The 18,119-nt window shown below is 45.1% G+C and overlaps 1 protein-coding gene across 1 annotated transcript in view; it reads right to left on the reverse strand.

Moving 5' to 3' along the window:
• LOC137652472 (glutamine-dependent NAD(+) synthetase-like) overlaps nt 1-12,365 on the reverse strand; it is a 69,361-nt gene extending 56,996 nt beyond the window's left edge. The window contains exons 1-3 of the mRNA XM_068385860.1: nt 12,284-12,365; nt 7,981-8,150; nt 7,481-7,651 (exon numbers count right to left, since the gene is read on the reverse strand). Coding sequence (XP_068241961.1) covers nt 7,481-7,651; nt 7,981-8,126 — 317 coding nt within the window. The 5' untranslated portion in view covers nt 8,127-8,150; nt 12,284-12,365. The remainder of the gene's footprint in view (nt 1-7,480; nt 7,652-7,980; nt 8,151-12,283) is intronic.
• Between the last annotated feature and the right edge of the window lie 5,754 nt (nt 12,366-18,119).

An 18,119-nucleotide genomic window follows, 5' to 3' on the forward strand; every position in this document is an offset into this window, starting at 1 on the left:
GAGGAAGTTGTGACTCGTCCTAGGAAGTTGACCTGGAATTCTTTAGATGGAAATCTAGGCTAGGATGTTCCCAATACCACCTCGTCAGGGTATGGGGGACGCAAACAGTATTACAGCTAATACTTGGAGCACAAGGGAGCATGGTTTACCTGCAGAGGTTGAGGTCAGCTATGCAGAGACCAGGATGCTGCTTTCCCCAAGGGAGGGGAGAATGAAGAAAGAAGTAAGGGCCAGACATACTCTTTCAATCACGCAGACTAAAACCAGGTAACAATGACCCCAACCTTCTGCTACCTGTCCATTAAGGAGCCTGAGGTTAGACCAGCTGTTGTGCAGCCACCACAGGGCCAATAGAGAAGGTATCGAGGCTCCTGTGGGTCACGTCCTGCAGGTAGTGGGCTGTGAAGGTCGTTTGACGCTTCCAGACCCCAGCTTGCAAGACCTGCGTCACAGAGAAATTTCTCTTGAAGGCCAGGGACATCGTGCGCTCTAGGGCGACGTGACGGAGGAGGGTCAGGATTCAAGGCGTGCTGAATAACCTTCCGAATCCAGGCCGAGATGGTGTTCTTGGTGACCCTCCTCTTCGTCCTTCCTGTGCTCACGAATAACGCTTGCACATGAGGACGGACTGCAGCTGTTCTTTTCAAGTAGCGCCTCAGACTCCTCACTGGGCAAAGTAACAGATGGTCTGGGTCACTTGTTACAGAACGAAGACTCGTTACCCCGAAGGAGTCGAACCTAGGGTCCGACACCCCAGGGTTCTGAGTCTTGGCAACAAACTCAGGGATGAACCTGAACATTAACCTCCCCCCATCCCCTTGAAAGGGCGACATCGTAAGAAAGACCATGAAGTTCACTGACTCGCTTGGCCGAGGCCGAAGCGAGCAGGAAAGCCGTCTTCCAAGACAGGTGGTGATCAGATGACTGGCGTAATGGTTCAAACGGAGCTCTCTACAGAGCCCTGAGGACCTGAACCACGTTCCAAGGAGGAGGTCTTACTTCTGACTGAGGGCAGGTAAGCTCATAGCTGCGTATGAGTAGGGAAAGTTCTAACGAAGAGGATATGTCCACTCCTTTCAGCCTAAAGGCCAGGCTTAAGGCTGAGCGATAGCCTTTCACCGCCGAGACCGAAAGGCGCATTTCCTCCCGTAAATACACGAGGAACTCCGCTATTGCTGGAATAGTAGCATCGAGTGGAGAGATACCCCTCCGACGACACCAACCACAGAAGACTTTCCACTTCACCTGGTAGACTCCGATAGAGGATTCGCGCAGGTGGCGAGACATCCTGTCCGCAACATGTTGCGAAAATCCTCTCTCCGTAAGGAGACGCTGGATAGTCTCCAGGCGTGAAGCCGAAGCGAAGCTACGGCTTTGTGAAAGATGTTGCAGTGTGGTTGTCTGAGTAGCTCGTGTCGAGGGGGGAGTTCTCTCGGAAGCTCCGTCAGGAGCTGCAGAAGGTCCGGGAACCATTTCGCGTGATGCCATAGCGGAGCTATTAGTCATGGAGAGATTGACCGATAGTCTGGTCTTGTTGAGCACCCTTCTCATCAGACAGAATGGTGGGAAGGCGTAAACGTCGATGTTGTCCCACCTCTGCTGAAAAGCATCCTGCCAGAGAGCCTTGGGGTCTGGGACTGGAGAGCAGTACAGGGGCAGCTTGAAATTCAAGGCTGTCGCGAACAGATCTATTGTCGGGGAACCCCACAAAGTCAGGACTTTGTTGGCTATCTAAGGATCCAAAGACCACTCGGTACTCACTATCTGCGTCGCTCTGCTCAGACTGTCGGCGAGAGCACATTCCTCTTGCCAGGAATGAAGCGAGCCGAAAGTGTTATCGAGTGGATTTCGGACCATCTCTACTGCAAGATGGGATAGCTGTTGAGAAAAGGTACCTCCCTGCTTGTTGATGTAAGCCACTACCGTAGTGTTGTCGCTCATCACCACTACGGAGTGGCCCGCCAGGGTCCGTTGGAACTGTTGAAGAGCCAGGAAAATGGCCTTCATTTCTAGCAGGTTGATGTAGAGGTACTTTTCTGATTCTGACCAGAGGCCTGAGATCCTTTGGTTCAGAATGTGGGCCCCCCACCCTTCTTTTGACACGTCCAAAAAGTCAAATCCGGAGGGAGGACGAGAAGATCCACTCTCTTTCGAAGGTTCTCGTCGTTCAGCCACCATCGAAGGTCCGTCAGTTCCGTGGATCCTATAGGAACCAGAAAGTCCGGAGAATTGGAGCCTTGATTCCACCGGGACTTTAACCGCCATTGCGGGGATCTTATCCTGAGGCAGCCGTTCGGAACTAGACATGCCAGGGAGGATAGGTGGCCTAGTAGACGTTACCATGATTGGGCTGGAAGCTCTTCCCGCCTGAGGAAAGGTTCTGCGACCCTCCTCAGCCTTGCTATCCTGTCGTATGATGGAAAGGCTTTGTGGAGATCGGTGTCTAAAATCATGACTAGATATACCAGTCGTTGCGTTGGAAGCAGAGAGGACTTCTCGAGATTTACCATGATCCCCAGATCTTGGCAAATCTCCAGAAACCTGTCCCGGTGTCGAAGAAGGGTTGACTCCGAGTCTGCCAGGATCAGCAAGTCGTCCAGATAACGGAGGAGACGTACGCCGTTCCTGTGCGCCCAAGACGAAATCAGTGTGAACACTCTGGTGAACACCTGAGGTGCTGTGGAGAGACCGAAACACAGCACCTTGAACTGGTAGATCTTGCTGTCTAGGCTGAATCTCAAGTACTTCCTGGAAGACGGATGGATTGGGATCTGGAAGTACGCGACCTTCAGATCCAGTGTGCACATGAAGTCTTGCGGTCTCACTGCAAGTCTGACCGTGTCCGCTGTCTCCATGCTGAACGAAGTTTGTTTGACAAACTTGTTCAGGGCTGAGAGGTCGAGGACCGGTCTCCAGCCTCCAGACGCCTTCTTTACAAGAAAGAGTCGACCGAAGAAACCTGGGGAGCTGTCGTCGACCTCCTGGAGAGCATCCTTCTTGAGCATGGTCTCGACTTCTGCCCGAAGGGCTAACCCCTTTGCCGATCCCATGGCATAGGAGTTCAGCGACACTGGATTCGCTGTCAGGGGAGGTAGAGATGTCGTGAATGGGACGCGATAACCTTGGCCGATCACGGAGACCGTCCAAGAATCGGCCCCAAGTTGCTGCCACCTGTGCACGCAACTTTTTAGGTATCATCCCACAGGTGGAAACGCAGGGGGATTGCCGATCCTAGCGCTTGCGGCCTCTTTTCTCCCCTAGAGGACTTGCCGCGCCTCCTGTCCTTGGTTTGAAAGGGCTGCGGCTTAGACACCCCTGTCTTAGCTGCCAGAGCCTGCTTCGGTGTCTTGCGAGGCTGCTGTTGCTGTTGAGGCGCTGGAGCCTTGTAGGGCCGAGATGTAAGAGCCCTCTGGAGGAGAGAATCATGATTCGATCTCCTCCACCTCTCAGCTGTTCGTTCTATCTTCTTGGGCTCAAGCAGATCTCTCCCAGTGATGGAGGAGTGCCTGAGCCTGCAGACATCCACAACGGGGACCTTCGGATGGAACCTCTCGGTCACTGCGTCACGACGCTTGAGGATTGAGTTAGCCCACAGGTTAGTAACCTGGTGAGCGAGGAACTCGATCGAACGTGTGCCCGAGAGGAGGAAGGTCTCCAAGGCCTTCCTATTGCTCTCCTTGGACAGATCCTCAGAGCGCAATAGGATGCCCAGAGATCCCAGCCAAATGTCCAGCCACGAAGTTGCCTGCATGGCACTCTTCGCGACCTTCTCTAGGCTTAGGACCTCCGACGCCGAGAATGTCCCCTGCCGAGCGGAGAGCTTCTCGAGAGAAGTTCCCCTGGTTAGCTCTTCCACAGAATGGTGAAGTGGAAGGGCCATACTGGACTCACCCATGATCTCAAAGTACCTCCTCTGATGTACTCGAGGAGGCGGGAGAAGTTTGTGCCCGGCAGAAGAACGACCGGAGGAGGCGAGCTCGGAGAGCTGGGCTTCGACCCTGTCCCTTGCCCCCTTTGGACCAAGGCAAAGCTGCACTGGTCTTAGGGGGTTTCTGGGTGCCGTAGACTTGGTCTAGCACCGTGTCCGGGCCCTCTCGAGGGCAGTCTCCGGGTCCTTAAACTTGTTGAGTTGCCTCATCAAGCTTAGGACCTGCCAGAAAGCGTGTTCTGACTCGAACTGGTCTCCTCCTTGCGGACTGGCAGCTAAGTCTCCGGTCCCCAAAGGCTCATCTTGGAGAGACACGTGGACGTTCTCCTGGGGTCTGGTTGGCTCTGGACGGATCCTGGATGACGATTTACGAATTGTCTTGGAGTCCTTGGGCTCCCTCCTAGGAGGAATACAGGACTCCAGCAAAGAGGTCCGGAAGGGAGCTTCCTCGCGAGAAGTTTCTCTCCTAAGAGGAGGGGTTCCTCCCATTGGTGATGTGGGAGACACCCCTGCCTCACTGGACTCTCCTGAGGACGGAAAAACCTCGTCCACGGAAGAAGGAGAAACCGACCGCAAAGGGGAAGGAGCCTTCCTGACGGACCTCTTAGGAGCCAACTTCTCCTGGGGAGAAGTAACCACGAAGTCCACTCCTCTCCTTCTCTTCAGCGGGGATGAGTCTGCCGTTGGTTTAAGTCGCAAATCAACGAGGGCCGGCTTCACAGCCTGAACCACTGCGTTCATTATGTGACGGAACCAAGGCTGACGGGTAACTGACGCAGTGTAAGTTATCCCTGCTGGAGGGATCTCCTGACCCTTCGGAGTGGACACCACGGGGCCTGCCTGAAAAGAAGAAAAAGAATGTTGCATGGACCTCTCCGTAGATCCTTCCTGGTCCTGATCCTGGTAGGTAATCCTACGCTTGCGCGGTGGTGATCCAGAGGCATATCTGGAAGTCCGCGTCCCTATCAGTTGGCCGCGCTGATGATGCCTGCGAGAATGGGGATCGCGGCGGCGCTCGCACGAAAGAGCATTCGAGGGATCGTGCGCGGGCGATTTCCGAAGCGCGGGCGCGTTGCCGCGTGGAGAAGAATGCGCGTTCGCGCGCGGGCGAGAGGGCGCGTAGGCGCGCTAGCGAGTGGCCGCGTGAGCGAGCTGGCGCGCAGGCGAAGGGACGCGTTGGCGCGCACGTAAAGGTGCGCGTGGGCGCGTAGGTGAAGGGGTGCGCTGAAAACTAGGCGACCGCTGGCGGCGCGTAGGAGTACAACTATGTTTGGGAGAGTAATGTCGCGAGCGACTTGGCGAGCATTTGCCAGGCGGAGAGCGCTGGCGCGTTGGCGAGCGTTTGCCAGGCGGAGAGCGCTGGCGCGTTGGCGAGCGATGTCGCGTGGACTCCTGAAAACGCAACGGAGAACGACGGCGCGTACCACGGAAAGGCGAACGACTGCGCACAGGCGATTTATCGCGCGGGCGAGTCGGAGATCTGGGGCGATCAACCTGAGGAGGGCGTTGGCGCTCAGGAGAGTGTTTGCGCACAGGCGAGTGATTGCGTGGGCGCGCAGGAGATCGTTGGCGCGTAGTAAGGTTACTGCGCACATCCTAAGAGATGGAAGGAGACGAACGCGCAGGCGAACGCTCGCGTACAGGAGCTCTAGATGGGCGCACCGGAGAGCACGTGCGCGGTTGCGCAGGAACAGAAGGGCGCGCAGGGGGGCGAGGGCGAGGCGACGGGATGGAACCCTTGCCTAAGTCCAGATCTGGCGATCGTGGACGTGGTGGCGATCGTTGGCGTGCTGGGCGCGCATCAGGAACAGGCTGCGTAGTAGCGCGGCTGCGCACAGGAGAACGAGGGCGCTCAGGAGAACGAAGGTGCGCCTTGCGCACATCGGGAACATGAGGGCGCTGCTGATTCACAGGAGACCTGCGAGAAGGAGAGCGCTGGCGAGTTAAATCCGAAGACTGTAACTCTGGAGAGCGCTTGAGCGCTACTGCACACAAACGCGCAGGTGGGCGCGCAGGGGAACCCTGACGCGCAAGGGACTTACCCACACCGTGGGTAGAGTCCCTTTTCCCCGAAGGGATCGGTGCCTGTCGGATGACAGGGTGAGAAGGCGCCCAAAGCGCATCTGCAGCTAGGAACGGAGAAGGCCGGTCGGAAGGTCTGGCAGGCGTAGGAGATCGCGAACGATCTGCGGAGAGGTCAAGGGACGATACTGTGATGGTCTGCTTCTGACGGGGAGGCTCCTCCTCAGGGGAAGGAGCAGGAGAGGACGAACCAAAGAGGCGCCTCCTAACTCCCTTATAGGGAGAAGGAAGTCCTCTGCTGCGGAGAGGCCGACGGGCCTTATGGCGAATTCGACCTCGAGGAAGGGCGTCCAAGTCATCAGTCCTCCGAAGAGGAGTCTCTGTCAGCGCGCTCCCCCGAGGGAGAGACCCGCCTGCAGGAGAGACCGTGGGACTCCCCTCCCCCCTCGAAGGATGTTCGGAGGGGGGAGGAGAGCCTTCAGCAACGTCCGCAACAGGAGCAGCATCAAGGGTTTGACCAGACCCGTCGGAAGGCCCTGCCAAGACAGTGTCGACAATATCCGAAGGGAATACCTCAGGTATTACCGGCGACTGTTTGACCGCAGCCCCCAGCTGGATCAGGTCAAACAGGGCTTCCTTGGAGGGCGAGCCCTTAAGCCCCAAGGAAGCCCAAAGCTGGAACAAATCATCATTAGAGACAGTTTGGTCATATTCATTAAAATCCAAAATACCCTCCCCCGGAGGAGAAGAGGGAGCTGCCACGCTAAGGGAGGCAACGCCCTCTCCCGCACCCCGAGGTCGGGAAACACCACTAGGGCCTGCGCTACCACTCAACGGTCTCTCACGAGAGACCGATCAAGTGGGAGCTTCGGAGGAGGTTCGGGCGGCGGAAGAGGAGTCCTTAGAGCCTTATTTCTTCAAGGCTACCCTTGAAGGAGAACGGTCTCTCGGGCAAAGGGTGTGAGGATCGGTGTCCTCCGCTGACATGAAGGTCCCACAAGGGCGGCCAGCGAGTCCAGGGCACTTGCGCATAGCGATGATAACGGTTGAGGCCAACTTCCAAACACAGAACTAGAAAAAGCAAAAAAACAAATTAAGGCTGTCAATAACGAGGACGAAGACAGAAACGTCTGTACTTCGTCCGAGCCAAAAGTGAAGTGAGACAACTCACCAGTGTGGGGGGGAGGGGTAGCAAGCTACCCCTTCCCTACCCCCTGCTAACTAGCTTGGGGGGGGGAGTTAACTCTCGTTAAAAATCTAATGGCTCGTCATTTCAGCTACGCCGAAAGTAATAACCTATGTAAATAGCGTGGTTTGTATTTCGGTTACAGAACAGCTTGCATTTTTTACAATTCAATATCAATTTACCTTAAGTTATATGTGACTAAAGAAGGCACTAGTATTTAGTTTCTTTGTAAGATACAGGTCATCTATGCCTATATAATTTTGCCTGCAATGTACAGAGCAGTTTAAAAAAAAATTCATTACATAGTATCGTGCAAAATAAGCACAGCACAATATAACACTTACCGGTTTAGGAAGACAAGTCGACAATTGTATATAACATTCTTGTGTGTCACAGGAAGACCAACATCTATTATCATGTCCGTACAAGAAGGATGTTGAAGTAATTCAGCGACCACCTCCCAAGAATGCAAAACGGTATCGCTCTCATAATAGTGGTCACAACAACTATACCCACTGGAATTCAACATATTGTATCATATAACTAATTCTTTTACAAAGAAACAAATGACCACAATAATTTTTAATTATAGTATCATGCCTTCAAATTTAATACCTTATGAGACATAGTTAAGCATTACAGGATTATCATTTTACAAAAAAAAGTGTAGCATATTCAATTAAAATCTTCATATCAAATTCTAATCTATTATCCCTTCAAATTATTTCCCTTCCCTTCACCATTTTTATCTACTCATTTTCAGCTTACTGAACATACTATATACAGTACAGAATTGTAAAAATATATATCGTAAAACACTCAAGATCGTCAGAGATATACTCACGGTATTTCCAGTTCTGGACCACTTCTGTAAGTTGCACCAGCTGCTTTTGCTTGCAGAATAGAATCTAATATGCGATCCATGTTACCCTGAAAATCCATGGCCCACTGATTCAAACAAGCCGTAGCTACCACTACTTTACGGCCCATGGTGTTTTTTTGTATTTTTAAAATCTGAAATAAAACAGCCATATTAAGAGGATGTGAGATGCCAAACCAATCCTTGGTCAGGAAAAAAAACAGTGGTATGCTTTTATAATGAAATATTGGATTTTGGCAAATACCATAGCCTGAATTAATTGTTAGTTAAGGTGAGCGACATTGCATAACTGTAAAAGGTAAACCTAATTATTATCTTTTTCTCAACAGTATGCACCCAAAATTCAGAAATTGTTAACTCTACTGAAACTGTGTCTTTTAAAATACATTAAATTTCTATTACAGTTACAGAGAAATTTTAAAACACTAATACTGTAGGCCTTCTGTGTATGAAAAAAAATCATGGTGAAAACTGTATATGGGTGGGTCCCTCAGCTCAAGGATGTGCTGATATAAACTAGTATAGATCATCTATCTTCATATGAATTCTACTACTTAAGATAATATGGTATTCTTCAACTTTCTTACACATACCTCTGTGGGAAATCAGAGTTCTAATAAAATTTAGCCTTAAAGAAACAGATGCTGAAATCATCAAAATTCACCTTAAATTCAAAAAAATTTTGTTTTATACACTGTAAAAAGCTCTTCTAGATGGGTAGATGGAGATGGTTTGTCCATACTCTTCGCACTTCCCAAGAGAGATTAGTTCACCTAACTTTCAGGTGGGCTCCACAAGGTACGAGGAGAGTTGGAAGACCCAGACCTACATGGCTGAGGATTATAAAGCGCGAAGTAGGAGATGATGAATGAAGTATTGAATTAAAAGCTCAAGATAGAGACCACTGGTGAAATCTAACCGAGGCCCTTTGCATCAATAGGCGTAGGAGGAGATGATGATGACGATCTTTTACTTAAATGCTTATGTGCTGTTCACTTTTTAATTTTCACCATCCAAAAATCCCAATTTACAATCTGCACCCCTGCAATTATTAAGTCTACTGTACTGTCAATGAATGAAAGAATGATTTGAGGTTTTCTGACCTCCTGACATCGAAGGTCATTGACGCCGATACTGTACTGTCAATTTCAATAACAATTGTCAAAATAGAAAACACAGATAGTAAACAGTACAAAATTAGATGGGCATTCCGTAAAGAGCATGCCTTCATGACGCCAAGCAGTCTTATTTTGTTTTAAACTTCACTGTGTACTTGTACTTGGATATATTTTCTTCAAAATCTAATGGATTTATCCTTGGGTCATACTACATAGGTCCACCAAGTTTCGTTGAAATTGGTTCGGTAGTTTTTGAGTAATGTTGTTCACAAACAAAAAATAAACTAACAAAATATTTGCCATTTATTTAAAATTGTAATTATTTTCAAAGTACTATTGCGCACTTGTACTTTGCTGTACTTTATCCAAAATCTTACAGATTCATCCTTAGGTCATACCCAACATGACTACCAAGTTAAGTCAAAATTGTTACGATAGTTTTTTGTGTAAAATTGCTCACAAACAAAGAAACATATAGGATGAATATCTACCTTTCACCAAAATAGAAGTCCTTCGCCAAAATCGCAAATAATGTAAGTATTCATATTTTTGGTAAAAAATTAATTGTTCATAAGAATTATTTTTAGAAACATTTCCCAAAACTCCATGACTAAATGATTCTTGAAAAAAGGTTGAAGGAGAATTAGGAATAAATAAAATATTAAAATATCTTTGGTTATAGGCTCGGCTAGGTCAAGTTAGACATGATTTGGTTCCTGTTGCCTGGCCTGGGAATGCAACTCCATACTCCACCTAACAAAATGTTACGGTTTCAGAAGGCTTCGTTACTTTTGAGGCTAGTGTACTTTACTTCAATTTCTCTCCAACATAAAATTTGCATAAAAAAAACGGGCAGGTGCTAGTAATTTTTTGGCATCTTTTTCCTTAGGGATTACAAGAAGCAAGTGAAAATGTACTTAATTATTTCACAATAAAATCGTGAAGAGTATTGTACTGCTGTATTCTTAGAGGTGTTATACTCACTTACTGTGAGTGTGCTACTCTTGAGCACTTGACGGAGCTTTAACGTTTTTATTATGTAATACTGTAATCAACTGCCGTTTACAACAAATAAAAAATCCTATGCATTATACCAGAATGTTTACTTACTGCTCCCAGTTTTCTCTACCAGATATGCTCAATTTAATGTTTTCAGGGTTATGGTGGCCGATGTGGTAACGTCCCTGACCGGTGAACGCCAGACTGGGGTTAGAGTCCCGCTCAAACTTGTTAGTTCCTTTAGTCGCTCCAATCTCACCATCCTTGTGAGCTAAGGATGGTGGGTTTGGGGGAGCCAATAGGTCTATCTGCCAAATTATCAGCAGCCATTGCCTGGCTCTCCTTGAACCAAGCCTTTTGTGGAGAGGGGGTTTGGTCGCTGATCATATGTATATATAGTCAGTTTCTCGGGCATTGTCCTGCTTGATATGGCAATGTCACTGTCCCTTTCCTCTGCCATTCATAAGTTGCCTTTAAACCTTTGTGTGTACAAACAGCTCAAGGGAAATATGCTCATTTCAAAAGTTTAAAAAGTATGAAATAAAGGACAATGGCTACTCTGTACAGTATCACTAACAAATATATCTTCTGCCCAGAATTTATGTTCAATAATTACTGAATAACGTACCAGCGTTTTCTTGCAGACACATAGATGTGTACATTCTAGTCATCCTTCCAAAGATTAGCGCAAGGAATATATTAACTTGTGTAATGCTACAGGAGAAAGGAGCATCCCCCTTATTTCCTTTCCTCACTGGGCTATTTTTCCATGTTAGAGCCCTTAGCCCCATAGCAGCTTGCTTTTCCAACTAGGGTTGTAGCTATGCTAGTAATAATAATAGTGATTTTCAAGTAAGGGGCCCTGAGCACTAGGTTCGGTTAGGTGGGTGATGTTAGATTAGAATGCATTCCTGTATCTAAGGGGGGGGGGCGTCTCCTCAGTCACATTAGGGCCCAGCGTGCTAGGTTGGGTTAGTAAGGAAGCATTTCTGCTATTTTGGCGATTAACGCAAGGGTGGAAGAGGAGTTCCTGCGAGATTTATGTCCACCATCTCGTAAGAATTCGGTGCACTAGGTTAGGTTAGATACAGTAAGGTTAAAACATATCACAGTAATTATTCTTACTATATTCGGAACCTTAGTATATCAGCAGCTAGTTCCTCCTGCCTCCATAAAAATTGGACATCAACTAACCTGAACTTTCTCCCTAACCTAACCTAGAAGGCGTATCCTTACCTATTTATCTAACGCAGGGGGGTGGGAGCTAATGTCCTCCTGTGACCCCCCACCACCCCTTAGACTGCTGTATTCTAAGTCAGCCGTCATCATACATACAGGTGGCCGCTATCATACATACACCCCCTATATTCTCTTCTTTTTCTAGTATTTGCAGGATTGTTATTGATGACACAAGAGTAGTATATTAATCCAATTAGCTATGGTGTCATTCACATAAAGCTGCCAATTCTGGCAAATGTAAATCATTAGTTTTCAGGCTTTCCACACACAATAACCCCTTCATCCCACTGGTATTCCCCATAATTGATATACACTATACTGTACATAGACGGTTAGGGAAATTAAAACGAGCCCTGCATAAAAAAAGGGGGTGTACGTTTGATAGCGGCCACCTGCATGTATGATTACGGCGAACTTAGAATACAGCAGTGTAAGGGGGGTCGCCGTTAGGTGAGTAGGTAAGGACATGGGTTGTAGGTTAGGTTAAGGGGGAAGGTTGAGGTTAGTTGATGTCCATTTTTAATGCACAAGGGACGAACTGGCCGCTGATATACAAACCCCCCCCAACAAAAAAAAAAAAGCCAGATACAATACAACCACTTGTAAAACTATATATTGCTTGTAATTGGTAGGAAATTAAAGTATTATACAATTGCACACTTTCACAAACTACAACTTACCGTGAGAAGAGGAAGAATTAAACTAAGCAAAGCCTAAATTATTACAATATTAGGCCTAGTTACTAATAGCCATATACAGTTGTTTACATATTTCGATGACTACATCTGCCGTAAAGAAACGTAATGTATTTTAACTTAATACTTAACAGTATTAACTTACAACACCTTACTATAATATCACTTGCTTCAAAAACCACCAAGATAAATTTAGAATATAAGATAATGCTCCACCTTAAGATAATTTCTACCCACAACGTTATGTGGTAGCGACCGGACGTCACTCCTGTTGCGTTGCTAAGGGACCAAGGTCGTTGCTAAGGACGCTGAAGATAAAGAAAAAAACAGTCTTCTTCTTTACCAAAAGAAAAAAAAAAGAAAAAAAGATGTATTCGAGTGTTCGCAAACTGCTATAACTACTGTGTATGAATATTGTGAATCCTGGCACCTAACTGTAAACACGTTTAAGACAAAAATAGTTATATTCTTCTTTATAAAAAGAAAAAAAAATGTATTCGAGTGTTTGCAAACTGCTATAACAGCTGTGTATGAATATTGTGAATCCTGGCACTTAACAGTCAACACCACTATGACAAAAATAGTTATATTTTCCAGAGGAAAAGTCAGATCACATCCTCCTATGTTTGGTAATGCAGAGCTGGAAGTAGTGGATTAGGTCTATGTATATATAGGTACAACTTTTAATTTTAATGATTCATATTGCAAGGCCATAAATAAACAGGTTACACAGGCCCAGAGAGGAATGTATAGTCTGCTGACAAAGGTCAGAAAACTGTCCTTACCAGTGGATATACAATGCGAACTCTTTGACCATCTGGTCACCCCAGTTCTTTTATATGGAAGCGAAATTTGGGGGTTCCAAAGGCTAGACCAGGTTGAGAAAGTATTCTTCAAATAAAGAAACATTCAACAAATTGTATGGCTTACGGAGAACTTTGTCAATTTGGTTTAACAATTAAAATTGAAAAGATAATGGTAAACTTTTGGATAAGGATCAATTAAGAAATACAACATAAGTTATCCCACACCATGTATTTACTGTTAAGAAAGTTACACGATGACAATGAATTCAAGTCGAAATGGATTGTAAAAATTAAAAGTATTCTAGACAAGTGTGGTCTATCTAATATCTGGAAAAGCCCATGTGAATTTAATAGTAATTATACTCTGATGTGTCCTTATTTTAGTAGCCTCAGAGAATTATATATAAAAATATATTATTACACCAGACCAAATAGTATAAAGTTTAGTCAATTGTTTAAAATAGAAAATAAGAGAGAATTGTGCAATCTAGCAAAAATTTGTAAAAAATAATAATGAAACAGTTTTAGTTATATATTAGTTTTTTTTTTTTTATCTAGTCCATATGGGCTCATGTCCCCATTATACAAGGTAATAATAGGTATACGGATATGTGTACAGTATTGTATAGATATGTGAATAGAAGTAGTTTGGCTTCTTTTTACTGCCATCTTGTACTATTATTGGAAGTCAAATTATAATTTTGTATATTTTGTAATGTACTCTCATACCCTGAGATGGGTCGATAGAGTTAATAAAAATCCTTAAAATCCTTAATCCTTAATAAATCATTATTATTATTATTATTATTATTATTATTATTATTATTATTATTATTATTATTATTATTATTATTATTATTATTATTATTATTATTATCACAAGCTGGAGAAAAAAACACTCTTCTTAATTGCAAAATGATAGATGTATCCGACTGTTCCTGTAGTTTATATTATTATTATTATTATTATTATTATTATTATTATTATTATTATTATTATTATTATTATTATTATTACAAGCTGAAAAAAATTCTTTATTGCAAAAAAAGATGAATTCGAGTGTTCCTGTAGTTCATATTATTATTATTATTATTATTATTATTATTATTATTATTATTATTATTATTATTATTATTATTAGGACTGTTTAATGAGAATTAAGAAGGATGGAGACACTCCTTAAAATGGTAGGCCTAGGTCTATGCATTTAAAACTTAGCCTAACTGATTAGACACAATTAGACCTAATTATGTTTCACCTTTTTCATATTAATGATATTTATTACTTCATTTTATTGTGAATAATGAACGAGTTGTTTATTGTCATTTAATATATATACATTATTATTAAACTACGCTTACTATTTTAGTTTGAATATTCTTCCATTTTTAATATCAGGGAAACTTGCATCCCAAATTAATTGACTTTCTCCCAATTCTATGTAGAAATTAGTAGTTAATATTTCTTCAGTGTTATATATTCTTCTCAACAGCTTCTAATCATTATGGATTCTCAAAAAGTTTCGCTTACATTGCATACCTTATTTCTCTCATTCTCTTTTCCATCGTTCGCTTTTTTCGTCAAATAGAATTTTTTTTCTTTTTACTTTTGGCTTCACAATGATAATTATTCTTCATTTCCTCTTCTCTTAATACATATATATATATATATATATATATATATATATATATATATATATATATATAACGGATTTTGAGCGAAGCGAAAAATCTATTTTTGGGTGAGATAGCCATGTCGTCCTGATGGAAGTTCCTATAGGGTAGCTTCCTAGGTTATATTACAACTACGGCGATATTCCCAGAGAATTTACCTTAAGGTACCAGAATTCTAACTCCTGGAGCGAGTATCCCTCGTGAAAGGGATATCGCGACATATCAGAGGACGTATTCTAGACACGTCACATGGCAATCTACGACCTGAATAGAGATTCGTCTCGTAGGAGGGAGATTGACGAGATACGAATTCGGGAAAGAAAAAGGGGAGCCGCTCCCAAGGCTTCCCTATCCCCCGATTCGTATGCGTGCCTGGCGCCAATCCTGGCGCCATCTGTATTCCTTGTAGCGTACACGAGGTGCTACAGATACTGTATGTAGGGAGGGGTCCTACAGCCCTTTCTTAGAAAGGCAAGGGCGGGTCCATCAGGACGACATGGCTATCTCACCCAAAAATAGATTTTTCGCTTCGCTCAAAATCCGTTTTTTGGGCTCAAGCCATGTCGTCCTGATGGAAGTGTACCAGAGCATTACTGTATCTGTGGATTCTCAGAACGTGCCGTACTCCCCGGAGATATTTATTCCCGGTCGACTAGACCTAGAGACCTAAGATGTTACCGTTATACATCTTTTCAACTAACTATAAACTATGTTAGAGCTTCCTGCCCCCTACAGGGAAGAGTCCTACTAGACTCTGGAAAGTCTCGAAGAGTACATATATCTATGTATGAATACCAGGCAAGCTAATATAGTGGTCTCGCCCTATATTAAGTAAAGCATAGTTTGTATAGAACCACTGCGTCAATATATTGACCAGTCATCCGCACAATACTTGTATTGAACAAAGGTTTATATCCGCATAGGAAGAAACTAATAAAACCGCCCTCGTCCCTTTATGGGACGGAGTCCTCCCATTAGGGGACTTACATAAACCAATGCAACATAGCTTGCAAGACAGAACAATTCTATCAGAATTATCCCAGATAAGATACATAGAATTAAAATGCTCAATTATACCAATAAATTGACACAGGTGAAAGAGACGCAAGGTTCTCAAGAACAAGTTTATTGACAGATAATAAACAGACAGGTTAACAACAAATATATATATTTATATAAAAGAGGGTAACCCAAAACTTTAAGCATAAGTATGATAGTAAACAGAACTTGTTTATCTGAAAGAAAAACCATTAAACACCACTTTAATGAGATACCAAGGTATCAAGTCATAAAAAATCTGTATTACAAATCAATCACATTAGCGTTAGAAACGCTTGGCACACATGTCTGAACTTATGCAAGGTTCACCTTTGAAGGAAGGAACAGTCTATATGGGCACTTGGTGCCCTCATTTAGTTTGTAGTACAGTATGTACCTACACACTCACCCTGGACTTAATCGTCCCAATTAAGACCACTGTTCCTCGCAGAGTTAAACAGTAGGGTTAACTACACGACCCACTGCTACCACAGATCTCTTAAGTTCCTCTACTTGCTTCGCATAGTGGCGAAAGAACACCCTGGAAGACTTCCAGCCCGTGTATGAACGGAGATGTTCAAAATCCATACAATTAAAGAAATTTAGGGATGAGGCAACTTTCCTCGGATCGTGACCTGCGGGTGTACTGTCAGGATCCGCTCTGCGAATAAAATATGTCATTTTCGCTCTGAGTTGATTCAGAGATAAATTTGAGCCTGATGTTTCTCCCCTGAATAGTTGACTACCCTTGAAGTCTGAAGTTCTACGAAGATAGACCTTTAGGCATTCTACTGGACATAGAGATGCATCTTCTTTCAGAGGACAGATTCTCCAGGGACCCCACCTGTTGGTGGGTAACTCATTCTTGGCGAGAAACGTAGGATCCGGAAACAGGTTCAGCTCCCCCCCATCCAGGAACTGAACACGACCTGCCTCTCTCGAGAGGGCTACGATCTCACTAACCCTGGCCCCGGACGCGAGTGCAAATAGGAAAATAACTTTTTGCGTCAAATCCTTTAACGCACATTCTTCATTGCTCAACAAGGAGGCGAAATGAAGAACTTTGTCTAAAGACCATGAGATGGGCTTTGGAGGTGCTGAAGGTCTGAGCCTAGCGCAGGCTTTCGGAACTTTATTAAAGATCTCGTTACCTAGGTCGATCTGGAAGGCAAATAAAATGGGTCTCATCAAAGCCGATTTACACACTGAAATCGTGTTAGCTGCCAATCCTTGGCCATGGAGATGGATGAAGAAAGATAAGCAGAAATCTGTTGAGATCTCCTGCGGATTCTTTGCCTTTACAAAGGCCACCCATTTTCTCCAAGATGACTCATATTGCCTTCTAGTCGATTTGCACTTGTATTCCTCTAGGAAGTCTATGCTGGCTTTCGAAATCCCGAAGCGCTTTCTCACCGCTAGGGCGAGAAAATCATGAGCTGCAGGGTCTGGGTTTTCTGTAATGAAGCGCAGACAGTCGACTTCTGGACTCGCTGGGTCAGAACTGGATGTGGTAGCGGCACGAACTTCATCTGTAGTTCCAACGCCAAGGGGAACCACATGCTGTTCGCCCACTTGTGGGCCACTATTGCCGCTACCCCCTTGAAGGATCTCAGTTTGTTGAGGACCCTCAACAGAAGGTTGTGAGGAGGGAACAGATAAATCCTGGACCATCTGTTCCAGTCGAGGGACATTGCGTCCACTGCTTCCGCTAAGGGGTCCTCGTACGGGGACACGTACAGGGGCAACTTCTTGTTGTCTTTCGTCGCAAAGAGGTCTATTTGCAGTTCTGGGACTTGATTCAGAATGAAGGAAAATGATCCTGCGTCTAAGGACCATTCCGACTCTATCGGTGTGAACCTGGATAGAGCGTCCGCTGTCACATTGCGGACTCCTTGAAGGTGAACTGCCGACAGGTACCACTTCTTCTTTTCCGCCAATCGGAAAATGGCTAACATCACTTGGTTGAGAGGTGGTGACCTCGACCCTTGTCGATTCAAGCATCTCACAACCACCTCGCTGTCTGTCACCAATCTTATGTGGATCGAGTGACGCGGGGAGACTTTCTTTAAGGTAAGGAGCACTGCCATAGCTTCTAGAAAGTTTATATGAAAGGTCCTGAATAGCTTGGACCAAGTCCCCTGGACTTTTTTCCGATGAGAGTGACCTCCCCATCCCTCCTTTGAGGCGTCTGAGTGAATCGTCAACGACGGGGGAGGTGGCTGAAGAAGAACAGACTTCTTTAGATGTCTGGCTTGGGACCAAGGTCTGAGAAGAGTACGTAGCCGAGGCGGCACTGGTCTTCTCAGGTCTCTTCGCGCGTTTGATGCATACCTTCTCCAAACTCCGGTTGCATCCTTTAGCTGTGCTCTTAGCACTGGGTCTGTCACTGAAGCAAACTGGAGAGAGCCTAGTACCCTCTCCTGTTCGCGTCTTGATATCCTTTCGGAATCTAGAAGTCTCTTGACAGAGCCCGCTATCTCCTTCCTTTTCTTCATTGGGATGGAGAAACTGTGTGACAAAAGGTCCCAGTGGATT

This window comes from Palaemon carinicauda, chromosome 13 (assembly GCF_036898095.1).
Source record: "Palaemon carinicauda isolate YSFRI2023 chromosome 13, ASM3689809v2, whole genome shotgun sequence".
In the NCBI taxonomy this organism is placed as follows: domain Eukaryota; kingdom Metazoa; phylum Arthropoda; class Malacostraca; order Decapoda; family Palaemonidae; genus Palaemon; species Palaemon carinicauda.